Source organism: Platalea leucorodia (genome assembly GCF_965183815.1).
Source record: "Platalea leucorodia genome assembly, chromosome: 11".
NCBI classification, from domain to species: Eukaryota; Metazoa; Chordata; class Aves; order Pelecaniformes; family Threskiornithidae; genus Platalea; species Platalea leucorodia.
This window is the reverse complement of record NC_138833.1, coordinates 13,908,330-13,932,160: the sequence shown is the minus strand read 5'-3', so window position 1 is coordinate 13,932,160 and position 23,831 is coordinate 13,908,330. Positions and strand designations below refer to the sequence as shown.

Here is a 23,831-nt window from a genome sequence, read left to right as displayed (position 1 = left end):
CGAAAGAGCCAATTAAGTCAGATTCTGAACAGGAAGATCTGAAGCACCAACCGGGAAGTCTGAACGCTCACCGGGAAGAGCCGACTGTGAGTCGCTGCGCACGCACCCAGCCAGCCCGCGCAGGTGAGAGGCCCAGCACCTCCAACATCTCCAGGCCGCCGCTTCAGATCTGGTGTTTTATCATCCCTCTCATAGCTCGTGTTTCAGAATTTAGAAAATGAAGGCTTAAGGGAAAAATTAATTCAAGTACACCAACAGCACCAGTTCAAACATTTTACTAAATCAATTCACACGATTTCAAAATTGTAAATATAATTAAGGACAACAGGGTTTCTGTATTTTTTCTTCCAGATTTATCAATAAGACAATAAACAAACACAAATTAGGTTTATAGCATCTGTTCTTTTAAAAAATGAAAGGAACGCCACTCGATGTATTGATAAAGCACCACAACACAGTTACAAAATAGGGTCGGCCTGTTTCTTTCACAAGTAAAAGACTACATACTCCTAACGGCTTTCTGCTTCAATCCATACTTCATTAAAATAAAACTATAAAATCTCCTAGATTACACTAAATTCAGACGATGCCTGGTATACAGTGCATTAACAGCAGTAATGCCAACTATCAGTGCCAACATAAAACATTTTAGAAAGTAAAAACAAAACAAACAAAAAAAACTCCGAAAACAAAACGAAAAACCAACAAAAACCCCACCTGTATTCCCCTAGATGAGCAAAATTTAAAATAAGGGATGCTCTGCTTCACAATGAGTTAAGGACCGGGGAGGGCGATGGGCAGAGGAGGGGGCTGGTGCTGTAGCTTTCTAGGCTTAGTTGGCATCTAGTTTGGCCATTTCCTGCACGTATATCCCTATACTCTCACTGTCAAAGAGCACGAAGTACACCGTCTTGATGGAAGAGGACATTGTTGACACAAAATAGCTGGAGATGGCTTTCAGGATCAGCTGAGCAGCTGTTTGCTTTGGGAAGCCGTTTCTAGAAGGAGAGACAAAAAAAGAAAGAAAGTCAAGACTTGCTGAACAAGTTTCTGATGGCATAACCTTGCAGGGAATGCTCAGTCTTTTCTCTACTGCAGCACGGTAAATAAAGCTACAAAGCCAGTGTTTACAGTCTGAATTAGAAGCTACAAACTTGTTTGTTTAGGCAAGACTTAAAATGGTCAAACAGAAGAAAAGCATTCCCAAAATATGAACACAGAGTCCACACACATTAATGGGTTGAACCTTACAATATCTGATGGGTCAGTTATTCTCATTTAGCAGAAAAGTAAACCAACGGCCCGTCAGCCCGAAGTGTTCAGGAAAGCAGCATATACGCTAAGAGTTGCAGAGCCAAACCCGTCCTGAAAGCAAACCAACCATTAAAGAAAAATAAAAAGGGAAAGAGAACTTGATCTAGAAAATGAAGCATGAAAAGACACACAAAGTACAAAATGGTTTTACCACTATTAATGGTTAATAATATAGCACAAAATTTTAAAAGTTACTTGTACAGCCTTGCTACAGACTGAAAAGGAAGAGAGAAGGAGTTCTAGCAGTTTGGTAGTGAGAAACACCCCCGGCAACACCCTTACCACTTCAAAGGTGGTAGAAAATGTGACGCAGGCTGAGTGAAGGTGAGCAAGTCTGCTCTCCTGGGTCACAGTGAGCCTTGCCCAGGTGATGGGGTCAGTCCAACCGGACTGGGCTGGGGAAGCCAAAGTAGCTGTGTCAGGGCTGAGGACAGACTTCAGGGACCTGATGGCTTTTCTAAGCCAACCTCAGTAACACTTCCCACGTTCCTTACATCCTTTTTAACTACAGGCTGATTCAATGTAAGTATAGTCCTAAGAAAAATATCTTGAAAGACATCTGCTTGGTATCACCTGGAGAGATTTGAAATCCAGAGGCCTTTCTACTCCTCTGGCAATGCCTAAAGAAGAGGCTCCTGCCTCCTTCTTCTGGAGAAGCCACAGACAAACAGAACAAACCTTGCTGCTTTCTCAGATGACAACACTGCGCATGACTGAATGTCAAAGCTCAGTCCCTAATCTGGGAACCCTCCTTACGAGATTTTTCCCATTTTTATCTAGCAGCCCTTGTCTGAAAGTTTCATCTAATCTTAAAACAGATCAAGCACAAGGAGAATGGTCTGAACAAAACCATGACCCGAACTCTGAGTTTTACAGGTCATGGCAAACTCCTGAAATTACACCTGGTAACTACTTCGAATGTGGCCTAAGCTTTGCTGGGGTATTACTCATGAGGCACTGCTGCCCACCCAGACCGTGGCTTCGCCCTAGCCAAAGCCTGAGCACTCCCCGAGCCGCAGGGAAGCGCGCTGCAGCCATCGGCCTGAAGGCCACGGGACACGATCGCTCTGTTATGAGTAGGACCCAAACAGAATTTGACAGAGCCCATTGAACATCACCTGGTTGCTTGACATGCACTGACAGACATACAAAGGTCAATACTGCCTGTTATATAGCGTGTACTATCAATACTACTACTAATTTACAGGTTACACAGCTGGCTGAGTTTCTCAGGCGTTTCCTCAGCAATTTGAAGAAGCTGGGCTAAATTCACCTCTGGCACTAACAGGTGCAACATCACTTAGCATTTGCTCACTGAAGCACCAAACTGGTAATAAAATGCTGTTGTACTCTCCCTCTCATTACATGCTGCAAGACACAAAATGAGAAAGGCAACTGCCTGTGTCACGGCCCGCTTACTGCGCATTACCTTACCATAAAATATACTCCGAGAGCAATTCTGTGGTAGTGCTGCCTGTAATGTGATATTATACATGCTGCCTGAAGATAATGCTTGTGATATTTCAAAAAAGATGACATGAAATAGCTCATGCTGTTTTTTTCTTTTCTGAAAATGCCCAATTTTTACTTTTACTGAAGAAGAAAAAGAAAGGAAAAAGCATTGTGAAAAGACCTTGTACTCTTCCAAAGCCAAATGAGCTGATCAGGGAGAATCAGCTGTGTGACAAGTTAATCAACTGAGAGCATAGTTTTGACACAGGAGCTACTTCCTACTGTCAGCTTATACAGAGGAAAAGACACAGACTCAGCATGCCTCCGCATCTGATCACTTGCTCGTTACTCATGACTGCTGCCTCCTGGCATATATTGAACGCATCTTTGAGGAATTTTGCTCCCGAGCAGGAACTGTCACGCAGGCCAGCATCAAAATCAGGGTATGCACTGTTTCTGAATTGCTCACGGGGGACTCTGAAATCATACAACTGCCACTTCAGTAGCGTTCCAGCAAGGTGGTCACAACAGGGCAAATGAAAGAAGAGCAGCCTGGTCAAAGGGAGGCAAGCACAAAGGGGAGCCAATCAAAGTGAATTGTTTAGGACCACTCTCCCAAAAGCAAGGGAAGAGACAGAGCAGAAAAATCAGAAGGAAAGGTGCTGACCCAATGGCCACGTGTGGGCTGCAAGAAACAGAAGCCTCTTGCGTCAATCTACTGGTCTGAGTTAAATGCTTGTGAAAAGGCAGCCTGATACTTCAGCCAAGCTAGTGTCAATTCAGATCAAAGTCAGAGCCTCGGAACGAGATCGCTACTCCGAGGATGATCTTACGTTCAATCCCTAACTCTCCTTTCCCTGTTCTCCTGCTGGCCCTACCAGACTGAACTCCAGGCTACCTTTGTACAGCACCCAACTTGAGCATCTGGCCCACTGAACGCTAGAAGTATGCTATTTTATTTCCCCCCGTGATTTATTTGAACTGCCCTCATGTAATCCCATTCCTCAACTATAAAAGAGAATGAAACTGTTTATGTGGATTTATTGGATGATGTCTGCTTGACAGATGTCTGTACTAGAATAGCTGCGTACATGTGGTGTCTTTGGCATTTGTTGTCTTTAAAAGCTTTACTTTTTTTTTTTTTAACGCTTCTGACTTCATAAAAACAAGTAAAGAGTATTGTCAGAATATATTCTGTTCTCTCCAAAATTAATTTATGCTTGAATGTCTCTAATTAAGAGAAAAAAGAGAAAACACACAACCTCATGTATTTCTCAAGGCCTCTTGATTCCTCTCCATCTTTTAAAAGCACCGTTTCAACTGGCTTGAGTGAGAATGATGTGCACAGGCCAAGTTGAGAACTTAGCCCCAGATCTTGCCTGTCAGTTACCAGATTTCATAACAGAACGTGACTCTCATGATTATTCAGGGTTTCACCACCTTCCAACACCAATCAACTACTTGCAACAAGGGCTGGGAATGGTTCTTTGCTGGGAGCTATCCAGAAAAGAAAGGGCTCTGTGGAAGACACTTTCCATAGTCTCACTTTAGGCACCTCCATAGCCAACTCCACAGTCACTCTGCCGTCCATGGAGGAATACAGTTTCTCCTGAAGAGCAACTCAGAGCTGCTCTTTGTACTGACTAGCCTGTGAACCTGACAGCTAATTCAACGAGTTAGTATGAACCCTCCGCTTTATTTCTCTCCCATTCCACAAAGTTTGCACATGTTACCTCCTTAAAATGACACCCATGCAAATTAACCTTATTTGGAGCTTTGTCTGATGCAAGTCACTTAAATTTATTATCCTAGTGAAACTTCTGTTTCTTTACTGTCATTCACCCAAAAGCTCAAGCAGCGCTTCCTGCCCTAACCCACAGAATATGCAGGAATTAATCTAGTGTTGCAACACGGCACAATGGGAAGAATATTCTTGCTGTGCATCAGCCAACTTCTTTCATGGCAAATTCAAAAGGGGTTCAGGGTTAAACACACAACTGTGTAATTCAGCCTAGATTTGGCCCTTGGTCTTCACACTGAGCCAACATTACGGGCCAAGTGTTCCCAACCTCCCTCCCCACCCCAAACCCAAGAGCCTCAGATTAAAAGCACAGTCCGTATTTAGATTCTGTGATCCAACCTTCAAAGGCACTGAGCATCCTCTGAAAGCCAAAGGACCTTAACTTTAGACTTTGGCTTTCAAGAACCTTGGCAAAGGCTTTTAAGGCCTTGTTTTTCTGAAAGAGTCCCATGATGTAAACTGCACAGAATTCAGCTTACGATTTTGGGCAAAAGCTTGAGGTGACTCCGCAAGTCCTGAGAATTCCACTTCAGGTTTGCTGCTGAAATGAATGCTAAGCCATGTCTTCTGGCCATCCTGAGACATGTATTCAGTACGTTTATTTATGCACTAAAACTAGGTATAATAGATCCCTTTTCTTCATGTTCTCCTCCACATCCCCAATTTATATGAACAAATCGATAGTCTGACAAGTCTTTTAATATCCTCTTAAAAAAGTTCATTTTATGCTCTTTAACTTATTTGCGCGCTTTAAGATCCTGCAGGGATCACTACTGGATGTGCCAAAGTTGAACTAGCATTCAGGAGAATACTGCAGGCTCCATGCAGAGCTTGAACGAAGCTAGAATCATAGAATGATAGAATCGTTAAGGTTGGAAAGGACCTCTGAGATCTTCGAGTCCGACCTGTTAGAAGAAACATTTCATTCACGGAACTAATCTAAACGAACAAGAATAAAGCCAGCATTGTAGCAATGGGTTTTGTACATGATAAGGGACGGGAACACATGAGATGGCACTTAGAAAACGTGACCTGTTTGGCATTGGGTGTGTGTAACAGCCTTACCTGCCACTGCCAATTGAAGGAAATGCAATTGATTTCAGCTTCTTTTCATCAGCCAGAGCCAAGCAGTTCTTCACCGTCTTTTCCAGCAGCTCCTCGCATTTGTCTGAGCCCCAACCTGGGCTATTACAGTGGATCACAAATTTCGCGGGCAATCCGTGGCCAGCACTGACAACAGCTAGTAAGAACCGAAAGCGAAACATAATTGTTTTCCTCTTCTTAGAAGAGTGCATATGTGATTAAAATAGCAAACAATTGACAGACATTCCTTTACCCCTGTGAATGTTTTAGATTACAAATCACACAGCCTTAAAATATAACAACATGATTACAGAGACTTTGTATTTTCCATTTCCAGCTGCACTTTGCTGTGGTAATTTATAAATCATAGCTATAATGGAGCTTATTTTAGAGAGAGCAAGAATTCATGGCTGACATCAAAGCAAACACATTTATATTGGGGATTGTGCAAACTTGTGTTAATGTGTAATGAGAAAAGGCGAGTAATCTGTTAGGATGCAAACCCGTTCAAGGGATGATCTTGCTTTGGTTCAGTTTATTGTGGAGCTGCAGTCAGTGTCAGGATGCTAGACAGTCACACAGAGCTGTGACTTGTGTGACCTTCAGCTGCTCCTGCTAAACACAGTTTGCTTAGCTAGCTTCTGATCACGCTGCAGCCCAAACTGGATCTGTTCAGAGCTATCAGTGCTCTCCAGACTGGTAAGGAAGGCTAGAAAAGAGGTGCATGAAGATTTTTGCTTTATCTCCAGCTTTGTTTCTGAGTAACTGTAAAGAAGGCATCTTGTGCGATTTCAAGACTTTGGGCCTGGTCTTATTCAAGCTTTTTTGAGTACGGGTCATCCAAGACCACTTAAACAACGCTGGTTTTAGTTTCTCTCTTTCATCTACTCTTGACAGACAGTTGGAGAGGATGCATTTATAGATTCACAATGTTCAATTCACACTGTTTATATGCCAACAGGCAAGGCCTTGTATGTACAAAGAACTGGAGAAGAATGTTTACCATGCTAAATGCATATTATTACCACAATACTACCACGGATGTGTGGGGACTAAGAGGCTGCAGCACAGCCTGCCTACAAACTACTGACAGCCAGGGATTCTCCCGACAAGAGGCCTTCTCTCAGCAGGAGAACACGTTCTGGGTTCACCGCTTCCCATCACAGAGCAACGACAGACTGTGCTCTGCCTGCCAGAAAACAGGATAAAAGGATCACTGCCATTTCCGAACCCACAGGTCTGTGGTTGCAATTAAAAACTTGTAACTTTGGGTTTTGTTTTTTTTTTTTTTTTTTAAAAAAAAAAAAAAAAAAAAGGAGGGAAGAAAACCACCCTACTCACAAGCTGAGGGAAGAAAAACAGCTAGTCGAAATCTCACAAGAGCATACACTGACCCTTCATAAACAGCCAGCCCCCTAACACGCATGCTTTGGAATATAATCATGCGCGGCCACAGAAGTGTGGGTATAAAATGGCAGCTTATGTCTTCAAAAATAATAATATAAATACCAATAATTAAAAAAAAAAAAAGGGGGTTTGTAAAGGTGCTTAGAGGCCAGAAATCCTCTACTCCATTCTGGAATGTTTATGAGGCATTTTGTTATTTAAGTATAGTAGAAATAACTCTTGGAGCACAATCATCACATATGGATACTATCCTGTAGCTGCTGCAGGAAAGAGAAAATAGACTTTGTCATATGGCACTCTGACCGGAGGTTAATCAGAAGATACATTTCGAAGGACAATGGAAGCACAAGCATTTATGTTCTTATGGGTTTGTAAATTCTCAACATGTTGAATAGCCTCAGTGTTAGGCAATGCTAATTTGTCATAATGTGCAACTAAAATGTTGGCAGATTCAGAATACATCATAAATCCAAGAAAAATCTATTAAAAGCAGCTGACATATCTCTAGTCAGATGTGAAATGTGGATAATATCTTCATCCTGAAATAATAAAATACTGTATTGATACGCATCACCAACTTTAATATTTCTCAGGGAGTGTTTTCCAGGGTAGTCATTAATTAACTCATTAGGATTCTGTTGAGGACAACGGTTAATTACCAAGAGCAGTTGTCCCTTACTTCAAATGCAAATGCTCTGAAAGGGGAAGCACGTTCTGCTTTTGCTGTAGAAAAAGGAAGACAGAACCATGGCCACGTTCTGTGCTAGCTACAATTATATATTCTAGGTAAGGATCCCAGTTATCGGTAGATTAAAGGGACACCCATATAATTGAGAAATATGAAAAGGGGATATCCGTATGATTGAGAAATTGGTGTGTACCAATTCTTCTCTAGAGTGCTCCAACAAGTCCCTGACAGCCAGTTTCTGCCAGTGTAGTGCAGAGCTCCCCACGGGGCAGACTGCTGAGCCGCCCCCAGATCTGAGGGATGCACTGATGGCTGAGAAAAAAATCTTTTCTCTCCAACTTACAATCTATTTGTAAGCAGTTTGGTCTGGGCTGATAAAGAATACTGTACAGAAATACACAAAAAAGAAAAAAAAAGTAATTGATTCTACATATTTTTGCAGAACAAGAATTCAAGAAAAACCTATTAAAAATTTTAAAAAGGGAAAAAAAACCCACAATAAGCACCAGAAGTAAACAGTTGTGATTTTTCCTGTCAGAGCTGAAGTCTTACATCTCCTCTTCAGCTTTAGTCAGAATTCGTTTACAAAACTGTGCACACTGTATTTATTTTTATAGCATAAACACAGATGGCAGAATCAGCCTTCTATATGAACAACATGTATCAGCAATTTCACAGATGGTGTAAAATTATATATTGTCATTACCAAACTTTATTACTCATATAGTAGATTTTTCTAGGATATTACATAAATTTTGATAACTAGGCATCAAAAAGTCGTAAGTTTTTATAGTGATGATTTTGGTACTGATTAAACAAAGTACCCAAGCAGATGCTTAACTTTAAGCACGTGCTTAAGTTCAGTGAAAGTCAGCGGCACTTCAGCAAAGCAGATGTTTAACAGAGTTAGACTCAACTGTTCTGAAAAATAAGCATCTCATTAATTGCTCTTCTGAACTGTGCCTTTAATAATCAACACTCATCGTGTATGCGTGTACCTGTGAACAGACTGATTTTACTTGTAATATTACATCACTACACCATTTCCCAGATGCTTTGGTAAAGGTTACTTCAGGTGCAATGCGTGTATTTGAACTTCGGAGAGTACAAATATCATGTAACCCATAAAAGTTGTCTGCAGACAGCACGAACCCAAGCGCGGTACGAGGAGCTTGGGTGGCTGACCGCAACGAGGACTGCCGCCGACCCCGAAGCCAGCGCCCACAGAGTTTTGTGTGCAGGTGTCCGAAGCGCAGAACCTCACCTCCAGCTATGTCCAACGGCCCGTTCTTTTTGCGAAGCTCAATGACAGCTTCCACAAACTCCTTGCCGCCTTTCTTTTCCAAAGTGCTCCCTGAACAGAGAATTGTTATTTTACTCCTCTGATCCCAGGTTTCCACAGCAGACATGTGACTCATCATCATTTTTTATTACATCATTCTAGAGTTTTCTGCCCAAACATTTTTTGGGGACTGCAAAGTAAGATCTAAACCTTTTGGGACTTCAGAATTAGCTAGTCATTAAAAACAACAACAACAACAACAAAAAGAAAAAACCAAAAAAGACAACCCTAACAACCCAAAAACCTCACATCGGTATCCCTTGCTAACATTCTCAGACTCCGATTTTAAAGTCAAAACATCTGACATGACATCCCTACCTCCTTCCTCATCATGAGCATCTGTTAGTGTGAAATGTTCCGGAAGAATGCGCTAGCTCAAGAGTGGTTGAAGGTTCACAATTCCTTCCCCTGAGATTCATTTCCCCTCTCTCTTACAAATTGTTTTAAAGAGCCATTTGCCACAATAAGAATTTGAAACTCACCTGATCTTGGTCCCTGACCCCAACAGGTGGCACCAGGAATGAAACAGTCTCGTGAGTGCAGCGGGCTGCTTTACTTGGTAACTGCCCAGCTTGTTGAGCCACCTTTAACCAAGAGGAAGAGCCTCAGAAATAAGGAGAATCTCTAAGGAACATATTCCTCCAATGAACTTCTCTAACTACAGCTAAGGAGCCGGACAAAGTCATTCTGGGAGGAGAAGAGCTGTGCAGCGTTTCAGGGCAACCAAAAGGTATGCTGTTTACAAAGGCAGTCCATCACTAAATGGTTTAGATCTTATTTTGCAGCTCTAGTTTTAAATATTAATATAAAAAAACAGCCCAAGAAAGCATTTTCCTAACTACATAAGCATCCCACATAATTTTGCACTGTGCATATTAATTATAAAGGTAAATAAGTAAAAAGCAGTGATATCATAAAGGCTCTGATTGAGATATTACTTTGAAAACCGATTTCCAAAAATTCAGAACTACGATCTCTAAAGATCTAGGCATTTATTGGTGAAACCCCCTACTTTCACTGATGAAGAAAGAAAAAACGCATTTTCTGATGGAAGTGCACATACTGTATGCTCAAGGAAGCAGAGCCCCTCCTCCAAGATTCAGTTTACTAAATCGGGTTATAGCTCTAACAACTAAGAGGACTGCAAGGTGCTTTTGTTTTGACACCAGTGCTAAATTGCTTCCAACATGAAGATTAAAAGTTGAAAACAATGCATTTGTTTGTTCATTCAAAAACTGACTCTGCCTCTATTTTGCTATTGGCAGTTTATTGCTTTTGGGGTACAAAAGCTGAGGACAATTAAAAAATGTACGCCTTTTCTTTTGCTTTTTTCATAACCAATTCACACTGGGTGTTTGCCAAAAGCTGGACTGCAAGGTCAGCCTGCGTAGGTCCGTGTGTAATTTGCTCTTTGCGCTCACGTAAGCTTTTTTAGATAAATACTTTGGTGTAAGTTTATTCAGACAAACTCCTCGCTAAGAATTTTCTGAAACTCAACGTTACCTATTTCTGTGCAACTGAGTGGAAAGCACCATCTTACAAATCTCTTAGAAAAGACAGTAACGGCTTTATTTGTAGCAGCAAGGTGTTTTAGGATCCTGAGAGGGCTAGGAAAGGACAGAACTTCTGCCCCAGAACGGAGGCACCTGGAGATGCGCTGCCCCGCAAAGGCAGCGATGCGCCGGAGAGCAGGACACGGTGCCCTTTGCTGAGCCGCCTGGCCCACACCACGTCTTATAAAATCACCCTCACAGAGGAGGGATGGGGAGGGAAAGAAAGAGTCTTCCATTCTAGTTACAGTCTTGTTGTATGTATTTCCCTATCATTCCTATTTATATTTGTATATATTCCAGTTATATTCCCCTTGAGTCCATAAACTCAGATCAGTCCTAAAACCCATGACATTCATAGTCCTTAATTTCTCTTCTTTCAAGGGGAAACATAATTAAGCCTTGTGCAGAACCTAGGAACAGAAAAGATCTATTAAGTAGGTCATTTCTTTGCCATTGCAAAGCTGTTGTACATTTAATGGACTTTAGCCTAGTTTGGTTTAATTCAATCCAGAAGGATCAGCTTTTTCCCTTCTACTGGGAATTAATTTATAATTAAAAGCGATGAACGACCCTGTTAGTTTATTTCACTGAGCTCTCTTCTTGCAGATCTGGTACAAAGAAGAGCAGAAGTAGTATTTGGTATGAATCAGTGAAGTTTTCTGCATTTACTCCTCAGTTATGTTCTTCTTCTGATTAATAGTGAGGGTTTATATTAAAATTATATTTCAGAACTATGTTGTAAATTAGCTTCATCTGGGAAAGGACATACTGTTTTTAACCATTTCCCACTACATTAGCAAATTTCTTGATGGAAGTCTTGCTTCACAGCTTCAAGGTTAGTAGCTTATTTGCTCACAGGCATAAATATGTGTCACTCCCATGAGAATAAGATCATTATCTCATGCTTTCCAAGCAGGCATTGGTATCAGTGTTGAAAACAGCGTTAGCAGAAATTTAGGCTTTAAAATTCTCAGGGTAAGCCCCCAGTACATTTAAATTGTTAGGGAAAAAACCAACAAAAATAAAAAAAAAAAAATTTAGATGGGTAAAAGTTAATCATTGGAAGCTAAGCATTTGTGCACTTCTATTCTTTCTTACAGCAGTCAGAGGCAACAGGAACCTACACTAAGGAATGAGCAGTGCAGCTTCGAGACACAATTTTCTTTGTAGGGTAGCAAAGCATTTCTTTGTCAAAGGGTAGGAGACAAGCACGTTAGTTAAATGAGTCTGACAGACTTTAGAGGCATATTCTTCAGATACAGGGTATTATGACACTTATCTTAATGTCTCTGCATACTGTTTAGCCAGCCAAGTCCCAGCTGTTCCTGCTGGCTATACAGGGCTACATCTGTCTGCCTGTTACTCAGACAGTCCCTTCGGAACAAGCGGGTGGTGTAGGACACGCCAGCTCTGCAGCAGGACGCGTGTCCCTCCAAGCCGGTACTGAAACAGGGCCTCGGGCGTGGAGGGAGACCATTCGCATAGCGATGATGAGGTTAAGATGAGATGTAGAACAGAGGCTGGCATCAGGTGACTGTTTTTTAAGCATGGTGGGTCATCACTCTTACCAGCAACTTCTGTACTCGGCCCAAATTCTGATTTGCCTTCTCAAATTACCAAGGTAGTTCAGTTAAAGTACTGCTACCCTTTTACAAAATCCTTCAAAATACTGTATGCAGAGAGGGGTATTACTAAGAGAAGAGTTACTCAGGGGACACTTAAGATACTGAATCAAGACATCTGTCATGTTTTCTATCATGCCTTCTCTCAAAGGTGTAGCTTAGATGACCGACTGCCTGAAAAACGTATGTAGCGTCCCTAGCCGTGTGCTTGTGGGTGTGAGGACCATTTAGCAGGGCTAGGAAGGTAATCGGTCCACAAGGTAAAATATGAAAAAACTAAACAATCTTAAGAGTTCAGAAAATACAGATGGGCTAGATCCAGCACGTCAGATGTGAATATCTGAAACTTGGCATGGAGAGGGTGTACTGGAACCGGTTAGAAATCTAAAGATCAAGACTCAAACCTTATTCAAAACAGGCATTTAACATGTCAAACAAACAATGCGGTAATTCATTTTCCTCAGTCACATGCCTGCATTGAACATACTGTTCCTGCACTTCAAATTTTGGCGGTGCATTCTATTGTTACTTCTGAAAGTCTGATTTGGTGATAAAAACCAAAAATGCCTACTGAGTTTGCAATTATTCATTTCTTTTTATTATCAGGCAGGACTGCTGGAAGTGAGAAATGAATGCAAATCTGCATAGCTACAACAAGCTTGTGGCTGCTGATTGACCATGCACACACATACAAACTCCGCAGCACTGAACTTTCCATTACCTACTTCACCACCGGTGTAGAAGTCAGAGTTTGTCGGGTGAACGACAGCATCACTGTCGATCGTGGCAATGTCAGCCTGTACAACTTGCAACTACAACAGGTAAACAGATGTATATCAACCACGTTGGACAGAGACCCAGCACAGGCTCTACATTTACACATGTACCAACGTCCATATTTTCCTACCTTTACATCTCCAAACCTTGCGCCAAAGGAGTATGCTGAGTTGTGTGTGCAGGTGTGTGTAGAGAAAGGGGTGTAGGGAACAGGAGGAGGAATATTGAGTATGACATGATTGATCAAATAAATGTTAAAATGACAAGTCAGAGCAATCACATGAGATCATTTCCAAAGTTTTAAAATCAGCTAATACCCCATTTCACTTTGCAGAAACCTAGAACAACCAGTTCCCCACAGAGCATGACACTAAAATATGGAATCTGTTTAAAAAAAAGAAATTCAGGATCATCAAGCCAAACAAAATAACTAGTTTCTCCATTTTGTCAGCGTCAATAAGCTGACAGGCACTAATCTTCATACGTATAGTGATTCACCGTTTTGTTTCTAAAAATGACAGTCTCCTTCACATGGAGGAAACCATGCATTTGCAGACAGGGTTGTACTGAATTTGCTTCAAAAAATATAAACTGTCATTCTTATATTTTAAACGTAAGGCATATTTTCTAATTATGTATTGGAATGGCTGAGGCACTTGTGAAAATATACATACTTCTGAGAAAGGCTGATTTAAAAATTAGCCTTCTTAAATCTTTTTCTTGTTAAATCACTTGTGTACATTCCCATAGGAAATGCAGTAGTAGAAGAATTAAGGGGTGTATTCCGTTAAGGAAGTTTAACAAAAAGACAGCAGCAGGCAAAATCAAATAAGAAGGGAATGCAGTACGTAAGGCATGAAAGTTAATTTTTCTTTTACTTTTGCTGAAGAACAGGCTTCTGTTGAAGAAGGATTTTTTTTTTTTTGTCAATCTGGAACACGATAGAAGCTTTAAAAGCGATACACCATCTATGACAGTATCTACAAGATCCTTGTTGGTATATCATCAGTATTTGTTTTCAGCTGAATGTGAAAGTGACAGGGAGTAATGGAAGCATCATGGAAACAAATTATTTGACTGAATTAAACATGAAATCAAGGTAGGAAAGATTGGGGGATAGTTAATTATTTAATCATTCCTCTTTAAAAAATTTATGCCTACTCTGAATATCAGAAAAAACCCCAAGACTGCAGTTAGAATGGAGAAACTGCTTATTTTGAAAACAACCTGACAAAAAAGTATTTTAGTCCTCAAAGTATCCAAATAAGAAACCCCCCAAAATAGCTAACAGTCACATATGATCATTATGGAAAAGAATTTAAATGATTTGTTTTAAGTGAAATCAACTTGAAGACTAGCAATAGCTGCAAGTATTTAGATTTGGTGAAAAAGTATTTTGAATATAGTTCTTCAACAACACAGAACCTGCAAGATTTGAATTTCTGCTCTTATTAAATGCATGAAGCCCTAGAGAGTAAATTCTGGGTTCCATAATTTCCATGTGACCGTTAGTTGTGTCAACCCGTGCCCCATTTACCTAGGTCATCTTTAAGGTCAATGTCAGCATTGGTAGGATTGATAATGGCCTCCACCTCGAAGCCGGCTAAATTACTGATTTCACTGTGAATAAGGTTCAGCTGAAAAGAAAAGCATGAGGTGGGAAATAACAGGACAGCTGGGAAATCACAGAGAAGCTGCAGAAAAGTGAGCTTTGCAACACAGATGGAGATAGCATCACTGCAAACAAATATGCAAAATAAAAGGCAGGTCATAAAGGAGGGTTATTATAAAAAAAAAATTCAAACACAAGACTCAAACATTGTTCGCACTGGGAGGACATGAACGTACCTACTAACAAGCTCCATTTTGGTTTCATGCTGACCACTATTTGGGATTCTTATTTTGGCATTATAAGGGGCTATTTGTTTCTCCTCAAAGTCTAGATGAAGGACGCCCTAATCATTTCTTAAGCATCAACTACAGGAATGTGCCACGACCATTCAGCACTGAAACTGGATAAAAGATGCTGCTCCTCCTTCTTTAAGCCTTCTTTAAACCTTTTTTAAACATGTGCATATCTTTGAGAAAGCACACACTTGTCTCCAGCGATTCCTCCACCCTAACAAGGGGACATATCTCTTTTTCTTTCCTTATTAGTGGTCACCATATTCTGTACTGCAGGCACTTCAGTTTTCATTTGCCCAGTGCCGCTGCCTTTGTGAACGGCTGGTGAGGTACTGTAAGCAGGCACTATTATGTGCTTATTGCTTCTCGTTTTTATTTTATTTGCCTTACTTCTTTTTGTCATTTATGCAGATAGAGATTTTAACCCCACCCACTAATGCCCATTAACTGCTCTCATTAACACCCATGATTTAAAGCGCGCTTCTCAATTGCTGTCTGGATCATTACAAAATCGGAAGGATTTCTCATGGGCGTACAGTAAGGCGAGGAAGTTAGCACAGATATCTAGAGATTAACCTCACATCCGCACTACGTGCTCTTACAAGAATAAAAACAATTCATGAAATATGAGGAAGGGCAGATTTCAACTTCTAGCACCACATTTTGAGCAAGACTTACAAACTAATATATCAAATAAGAAGTCAATGTAAAGACCAGCAACAGTAACAAACTCGTCCTGCCATGCCATACTAGTGAGGATGTTTTTTTGGAAGCGGTTTGAGGTGTAAAGCGATAGTACAATTTGCTTACTACTGACAGTTTGAGTGTCTCATCAGAGTATGTGACCCACACCACAGAAACAACTCTGTAATTTGAGGCAATTTGACGCGAATGCCAACCTTGGCAAAAGTCAAAACTGCAGTACGCTGGCAGGTATGTGAGGAAGCTTATAGCCAGGGGTTTCTAACACTGCTTCGTAGCCAATGTTGGGAAGCCTGATTTCACATGCACCAAGTTTACTACCACCAAAACTTAAAATACTTTAGAGTGCAAAAAATTTTCCAGACTCTTTCATACGGGGAAATACATTATGTACGTCATGACTATGCTTCTACCTACAGCATGCATTAAAAATGATGGTTTCAGTAGCTGATCAGGCAATACAGAAAGCAACTAGGAAAGAGAAAGTTCTCATTCATTTATGCAAATCCTGAATCCAGCTGCAGTTAAGCCTGGCTTTCCTTCTAATCCACAACCCACTGGGTTCAACCTATGAAGCATAACGTATACTTTCAGGCATGGCAATTTATCTCATCAATGACTGAATTTTGTCTCTTGGTTTGTAATCCACATTCTGTAAACTTAACTCTTCAAATCTTCTCCTTGTGTATGTGAGTTTATTAATAGGGAATATGAGCCAATTCATCTAACCAATACAAGTGAATGGGTCATTTAAGGAGGCCAACATCCATGTATTTAAGCTCTATGAAAAAATTATTTCCATTTGATTCATGTGATTATATGAATTGACCTTCTTTCTCTTTCTAAAAGCCTGCAATTTCATGTAATTTGCATATGTTGCTTGAGTAAACTATGTTTCCTCAAAATAGGGTGATTTTGGCTAAAAATGAGTGTAATTCAGCCCTGTTTTAAGTACGGGTCTGTTCGGGAATTTGCAATAAAATCTAAGAAAGCTCGCTTTCCAAATAGCTTAGAATCCTTTAATACTTCACACGTGGTGAGTTATTCATACTTGAGTTTGAGTCTTGAGTTTGACTACAAGCAACTGCTGTTTAAAAAAAAAAAAAGGTCAAATCAAATCAAACCAAAATGTTAAAGAAACTTTATGAATTTTGAAATAAAAAAACAACAACAAAACACATGCACACACCAAAAGACTGTTTTGTGGCGATTTTAGTATGTTCCTAAGCATATTTTGTTCATTTTATAGGTGACTCTCTTTGATCCCTAATTCTGTGTTCTACAAGTTTTTGCCCCAGATCTATTGGCTGCAGACCATTTTGGTTTCAGACCTTTAATCTATCTCTGCGCCTACTCATATATGGGATTTACATAGCAACCAGCTGGTGATTAAAGTTTCAATTTAACAGCAACAAAATGCTTAAAAAGCTGCCCATCACTGATAGCATGTGTTAGCAGCTAAGTATTATTTTGCTAAACACTGTTAGCTATCCGATTGCCAAAAACAATTAAAAAAATATCAGAAGTAGCCCTGTAGAATTAAATCCTCCAAGGAGTAATTGCTCAATTTTACTACCCAACAGTATGAAGCATGTATTAGACAGAAGTGATCCCCTAAAGGGCCACTTTAAAAAAACAAAAAGGCACAGCTTGCATATACATGTGCAACAAAGAATGGACATAACTTTAGGTAACATTTAAACTAAACGTTAGTTGGATAAAATGCAGATGGCACTTAGCACATCCATGAGTATTTTCTGAGCCAAGCCTTGCATTTCTTATTTCAGACAAAATTACCTTTAAAGTCTTGGAACTTTTTCTGGTATGAGTTTCATACAGAAAACTGAAGATGCCTGTTGCAGACAACAAGCTGAGGTCTCTCTCAAAGTCCAAATCCTAACGCTCAGGCTTGAGGTCTTACAACTCTGCCTCTATCTACTCTGTAATTGTCTCAGGAAAAACAAACTAGTTAATGTGCAGAATACCACGTTTCCATTGGGATGTCACTTGTAGGATGTGCAATCATTTACATGCTAACTAGATTTTAATACTTAATTAGTGTAGCACTAATACACTTCCAAAGGTAAAACTGAAGGGTTCTTTGCCATTTCCTGACCTCTAATAATTTCTAGCTGAACTCCAGCAGTTACCTAAAGGTTTAATGAAACAACAGTACTTTTTAAAAACTGAACAATACCCAGGTTTGCAACATTCTCATTTGTGTTTTCAGCAATTAAATCTGGGGATATTAGAAGGATGAAAAGTCGTTCTTGCAAACAAAACTCTTCCCTTTCCCTTCTGCAAACATGGAGCCATGAAAAAGATTTTTCCCATTAAACACTTAGGAATGACATGACACTAAGAACAGGATTATTTTCTTCCTTCTCTGCATCTAGTAAATGATTTCCTGCTCTAGCAGACAGTGGTTTTGCAGACCAAAGAGACATGCTGTAAAGGTGTTCAAGGATGTCACAGGAGGTTTGAAAGATACTGATAGCTTGTTTGGGGTTTTCGGTTTCAGGTTTCTGTGTTTGCACTGTAGTTTATTAAGAACACACAGAATGTGAAAGTATACTGAAAATCTGCATGTACAAATTCAAGAAAAATCAAATAACTGTGATCAATACAAATATTTTTGCTTTTCAAATGGAAAAGCTCAAAATGGTTTAATGTATTAAGCTTTCCTACCATCCATGTGAAGAGTATAACTATCTCCATTTCGCAAATGAGGAAGGCAACAGAGCAAGAAGAGGTGATTTACAGTATCTCTGAATCAGCCAAAACCAGAAGCCAGGAGTCATGGCTTCCAGGCCTCCAGCTGCACCACCTAAGCACAGTCCTCCCTACCCAAGAGACTAGCAGATTTTTTCCTTCCCTCAAAATGCTGTTTAAGGAGAGCGAGGCTATGCTGAATAGAAGAAAGGTCCTCCTCCAAACAGGCAAACACCTTCTGCCCTCACGCGCTTTGAAAAAAAGCAACATGCACGAGTCTAGGGGATCGAACTGCAACCCTACTGTCCCGAACAGCTATTGAAGAAAATTCTTAGTTCATTATGTCTATGAATATCATGGGGCACTAATTTACGACAACTATAAGAAAACAGATTTTTTTCTGTTAAGCATCAGGCTTAAACTTAGATAAATATTTTAAAAATCAATATTATATTTTTAAACAGCAATTGCATGTAGAAATGGCTAAGCAGAAGCATTTAACTGATTCAAAGTCACCAGATTTTTTACAGATAGCTGTTATATTTAATTTGTAAATTTCCAAAATAAATAGCAATTATTTGAGGCTTCCATGTGTCCCTTAAATAATTAACCACCACCATCAAGGAGATCGCAGTCTGCTAAACCTGCGCGTAGCAGCAGACAACCTGTCACGCCCCGGAGCCTCCTGGGCCATGCAAAACACCCCTCAAGTTTAGGAGAGAGGAGGCATTCAACTCCCACCGATTCCATCACTGAAAGGTTTATCTTTGCCTTTTTAATCACAAGAAAATCAAAATTATTTTGATAATTTTGAAAATAATTTCTGGGGAATGATCTGAAGATATTTCTAGGAATAAGCCAGCATAATACATTTTTTGTTGTTTTTATGCTAAATAAAATCTCTTTGATCACTACAGTGCAAAGGTGTTTTGCATTTTAAGCTTCCCATATTTTCAGTCTTAACATGAATGCTTAAAATAATTCAGTTTGGTCTAAATGTGCTATTTTGGGGGTAAATCAGAAAAAAGACATTAATATATTATTTATCAGCTCAAACAAGGCAAGAATTTCACTTTTAATTCACACATAATAGGACACAGAAAATTCTTATATTTGTTAGACATAGTCTACTTTTCTTAGATTTTTACACTAACCATTTACTGCCTCTAAAGACAGTTTCTCACAGGGAATCAAAAGCAAAATATAACCTGTGCTAGACACAGCTCAACAGCACCTATGTATTCTCTACCCCTCAGAAAATAATCCATTTCATTCGGAGTGTTCCCTCACGGGAGACAAATCGGTTTTCGTTTTTCTTTTCATTTGTCTTTTAATGATGTGTACTGTGTTAAAAATAAAGGCTAACACCTGGCTCCTCTCACACGCAGGGCTAGCTGACAACTAACCACTATGGGGATGGACATGCCGCACCAGTAATTTTTTCAGCGGGCTGCACTCCAAGAGAATAAGAAAGCCAGAAAGTCCATTTCCCAGTACAAGGTACTCACTGGAAAGCTCTACAACAGACACTGGCTTTGCTCACCACAGCTTAAAGCAGTCCTGGAGTCCATGATTCTCTTCCACTGACCCCCACAGCAAAGCCTCACTGATTTGCTGGGTCAGTCTTGCTGGAAGACACCACTAGGTCTTATTACAGGTTTCCTATGGTAACTAGGAGGAGTTCAAAATCAGGTCCAAAAGTCTGACATTACTTGCTTTCTTGAAACAGTAATGTAGTTTATAAATTTTGGGTTCTAATTTAGTCATCAAAATGTTTTTAAAAATATCTTCAAAACCACCCCCCTAGCAGTAGTCAAATAACAAAAAACCCTACCAAACCAACAATCTAGCTCTTGCTGTAAAATTAAATGTGGAAAATCAGAAGTCTTGCAAAAAATAACATTACTCTCATGCATGTTAAACTTAGCAAACAAACTGTGGCAGGATAAATGGAGAACAACCTCAGTATGAAATAAAAATGAGTCAGAGGAGATACATTCCACAATGGACAATGGCTCATCTTTTATGACTTACAACACAATGATCTGATTACTGAATGATAGAAGAAAGATGCAGTTTTTTACTTAACAAAATTTTGTATCGCGAACTAAAGGCAGGTTTCAAGATAAAAGACCAAATTAATTTAATTAATTGTCTCTTTAAATGGATCCTCTCTTTAAGCAGGTATGTATTTGTATTAAACCACCCCATGTCCCAAAGCATATTCACAGGGAAAAAAGGATTGTTGACTTCTAGCTTTTCATAAAAGCATCATTCATTATTACACAGCATTAACTTTAGTAAATAACAAAGCAGAACAAAACATAAAACCACTATTATGAACAAATGTCTAAAATAGGTTTTGATAAAAACCTGTAAATCATTGACATCAGCAATGAAGTGGGCTGCCCATTGGAAAAAGACATTTTATTCTTAGAATAATCGCATCTTTGGCAGAAGCTTAGCTGTAACACTTATGCTGTTTATGAATAAGGTGAGATAGATTACAAGCACACAGGCTTTCCTTCTATTTGAGTATTTAATTATGTAGCCATATGAAGACTCATTTATGTATTTTTAAAATGTTCTAGAAGTTGTTTCAGAGAATTTCTTTGTTCAAAAACTAGTATCATACACCTCCTCAAGTGCTCAGTGGGGAAATGTCCATTGCACCTAGACGTTTTGGGAAAAGGGTGGTGGTTGGAGGGGATATTCCCTAAGCAGCACTGAAAAATAGGTATTTGTTTATAAAAATGCAGGAGCATACCTTCTGGCCAAGAAACAGACTTTTGGTGGACAGGACTGTGAAACCGTCTGCAGGAGTTCCCTCTGTTGTACTGTCAGCACTGGCTGATTTGCTCACTTCTCCCTGCTTCTTCTTCCGAAAATATAGTTAATTAGTTAACTCAAGGCTCAGAGAAAAACACCGTTTAATAACACGAAGATATATGACATGCCATAAATGCTTACCAGGCAATAAAATGCCAGTACAAACACTGGCGTTGGGATTTTATCCTTTAGTCTAACTAAACTGACTGATTCAAGCTGAAGGAACCAATAGGAAAAATGACCTCAGCGTCTGCAGATCTACATAAGCCTTTTCTTGCCTACGACAGCGCACAATTCAGATGACGGTTGTCTTAAATGTTGCAGAAAAAATATAAACAACCCCAAACTTTTAACAGCTTTCTAATGGCTTGTGTGTAAAAAGATAATGTATCTATTTAGGTGTGTGGGCAGATGTTCATTCTAAGGTAAAAACTGACTTATCAGAGTTCAAATCTTGTCTCTCTGAAGGGAGGTGCTCCCAGATTTCACAAACTTATTGTTAGAAATACTGCTTTGAAATCTGGCCATCCTTAAAGCCACTGTCGGAACAATACATCTGCTTTCTACCTGCCTAGTAGTAGGAAATGGGCTGAACAATTTTCTCTGTCTTGTTTAACATGATCACCTTCCTTTATCTCCAGTAAAACTGCAGGGGGAGAAGGAGTTCCCCTCAATCACCATTCCTTTTTTTTCAACTGTATTACTAAAGTAAAATGATAGGTTTCAGGAATGAATTGATTTACTGAAGAAAAATGAGAATCAGGAACATTTTGAAAAGGATGCTTCATGAAGATAGTGAATTGACTGCTGTGGTTAAAAACTCAATTGCTGCCAAAAATCATTTCATATTTTCAATAACATTACCACTTATGATTTCATATAAATATTTCGTGCCTCCGCAATAGCTATGCTGAAGCTAAAAAGCACACCTGGAATATTAAGCAAGCCACTGTTCTCCTATTGTACCTTTCCAGAGTATATAAACTAAATCTGTGGCTGAGCAACTAAAATGACTTTGATGCAAGGGTATATTGGTGCTTCTAGAAGCTGTAACCATGCTTTACTTTACACAAATGTTTTGAAAATTAGATTTTCATGGGTCCTATTTCAATTCCCCAGGAGTTTACTGTTAGCCAAATACCAATATAGTAAGCAGACAATACAGTTTATTGTGTGGAAGAAAAACAGAACCCCACAACAGACTTCCTGCTTTTGTAATCAAGTAGGGGAAAAAAATTGCAGATTTAGGGAAATTATTAGTGCATGGTCATTAGAAGCACAGCACTTGAAATGTCAGCTAGTAGGTGTTCTAAGAGAGAAAACTAAATCCAACAGTTCAAAAAACAAAAAAGTGAAACAATCAGAAGAGTGACCAAGTAAACAATAGCAGAGACACACAGGATACAGAATACAGAATACACTGAATACAGAAGCTTTGTTTGACCCGGAAGGCAACTTTTCACACGCATTGTCCATTTCATGTGAAAGCCATGTACTTTTCTTCCTACTTTCATAAGCTATTGCTTGATTGTAGTTGTTTTAAAAGAAAAAAAAAAAAATCCTTGGTTATACACGCAAAGAAAGATTCCCTACTTCTACGAACTGAAACTAAAAAAAGGAATCAAAGAATGCTCTCCTTAGCTTAAGAAGAGATGTTACTCTTAGTTTCCTAGTCTAAGAAAAATCACATTTTGGTCCTCTTGTTCTTTCCCTCACCTCTACGTTTCATTTTGAATGAGTTTAATTAATTACTAGGAATTAAAAAAACCCCAAGTCTAAACATGGAAAAATCATCTGTAACATACTAATAACAGAGGGGGACGTTTGTGGGTCTTTAGCTCAGCCAAAGAAATTCTGTGTAGCCACAATACAGTTTCTCTGATGCTGCAAGAGACTCAGCTACCTGATCTAGCAGAATTGCATCCTGCTTCAGAAGCAGTATTTGACACTCCTTGGATTTCATCAAATCAACTAACTAAGAGGACTCTTATACTAAGGCGCAGCAAAACAAAACCCATTAAAAAAACCCCAACAAACAACAGAAAAATACAACACTTGAAAACAGGACTTAACATGCTAACGGCTGAGGACATTATTACAATGCAAGTGACTTAGGCTGTCGTTTTTTTTCAATATTTACAATTGCAAAATGCTGCTTTAGTGTGACTTCACTTTTGACAAAAACCCCCCAGATTCCCTGCTTCTTGCAGACACACATCAATCGTTGAACAAAGTCCAAGCAAGTTGACTCTGCCAAGCGCAACGCAGGCACCTGCGCAGTCACAGCGAAGCCACCCCTACAGCAAGGTTGCGTTTGCTCACCAGTAAGGCGTAACTACTACAGCCCCCATACACCCTCTTCTGCATCTTGGTGCCTCCAGCCTGTGCCCGCCTAACAGCCTAACGACTGTTTGGTACACAGTATTTACAGCTTGCCTGCCGGTCCTGCAGATCTGTGCCACCTCTGAGGGTTTTCAGACTTCCAGCTGCATTAGGGAGAGGGCAGCACTCCTCCTTCAGCATTTGCTCACACTGCTACTGAAATCACTATCGTTAACAACACACGGCACAGAAAGCCTGTCCTACAGGATGCTCCCTACAGCTACTACTAGCAAGCTTGTTTGGGTTTAAAATAAACAGATTA

The 23,831-nt window shown here is 39.7% G+C and overlaps 1 protein-coding gene across 12 annotated transcripts in view; it reads right to left on the bottom strand.

The window, feature by feature from the left end:
- Positions 1-259: 259 nt before the first annotated feature.
- The window catches only part of MACROH2A1 (macroH2A.1 histone), a 48,171-nt gene continuing 24,599 nt past the window's right edge, over positions 260-23,831 (bottom strand). For 5 of the 12 annotated variants that reach the window (XM_082324159.1, XM_082324158.1, XM_082324151.1 and 2 more), the window contains 5 exons: positions 21,126-21,236; positions 14,577-14,676; positions 9,010-9,099; positions 5,633-5,807; positions 260-998 (listed from right to left, as the gene is read on the bottom strand). In XM_082324159.1, the coding sequence (XP_082180285.1) occupies positions 833-998; positions 5,633-5,807; positions 9,010-9,099; positions 14,577-14,676; positions 21,126-21,236 (642 nt within the window). In that variant the 3' untranslated portion in view covers positions 260-832. Of the gene's footprint in view, positions 999-5,632; positions 5,808-9,009; positions 9,100-12,983; positions 13,075-14,576; positions 14,677-21,125; positions 21,237-23,831 lie in introns of all 12 variants that reach the window. The other 7 variants (XM_082324161.1, XM_082324156.1, XM_082324160.1 and 4 more) reach the window with 4 other exon arrangements.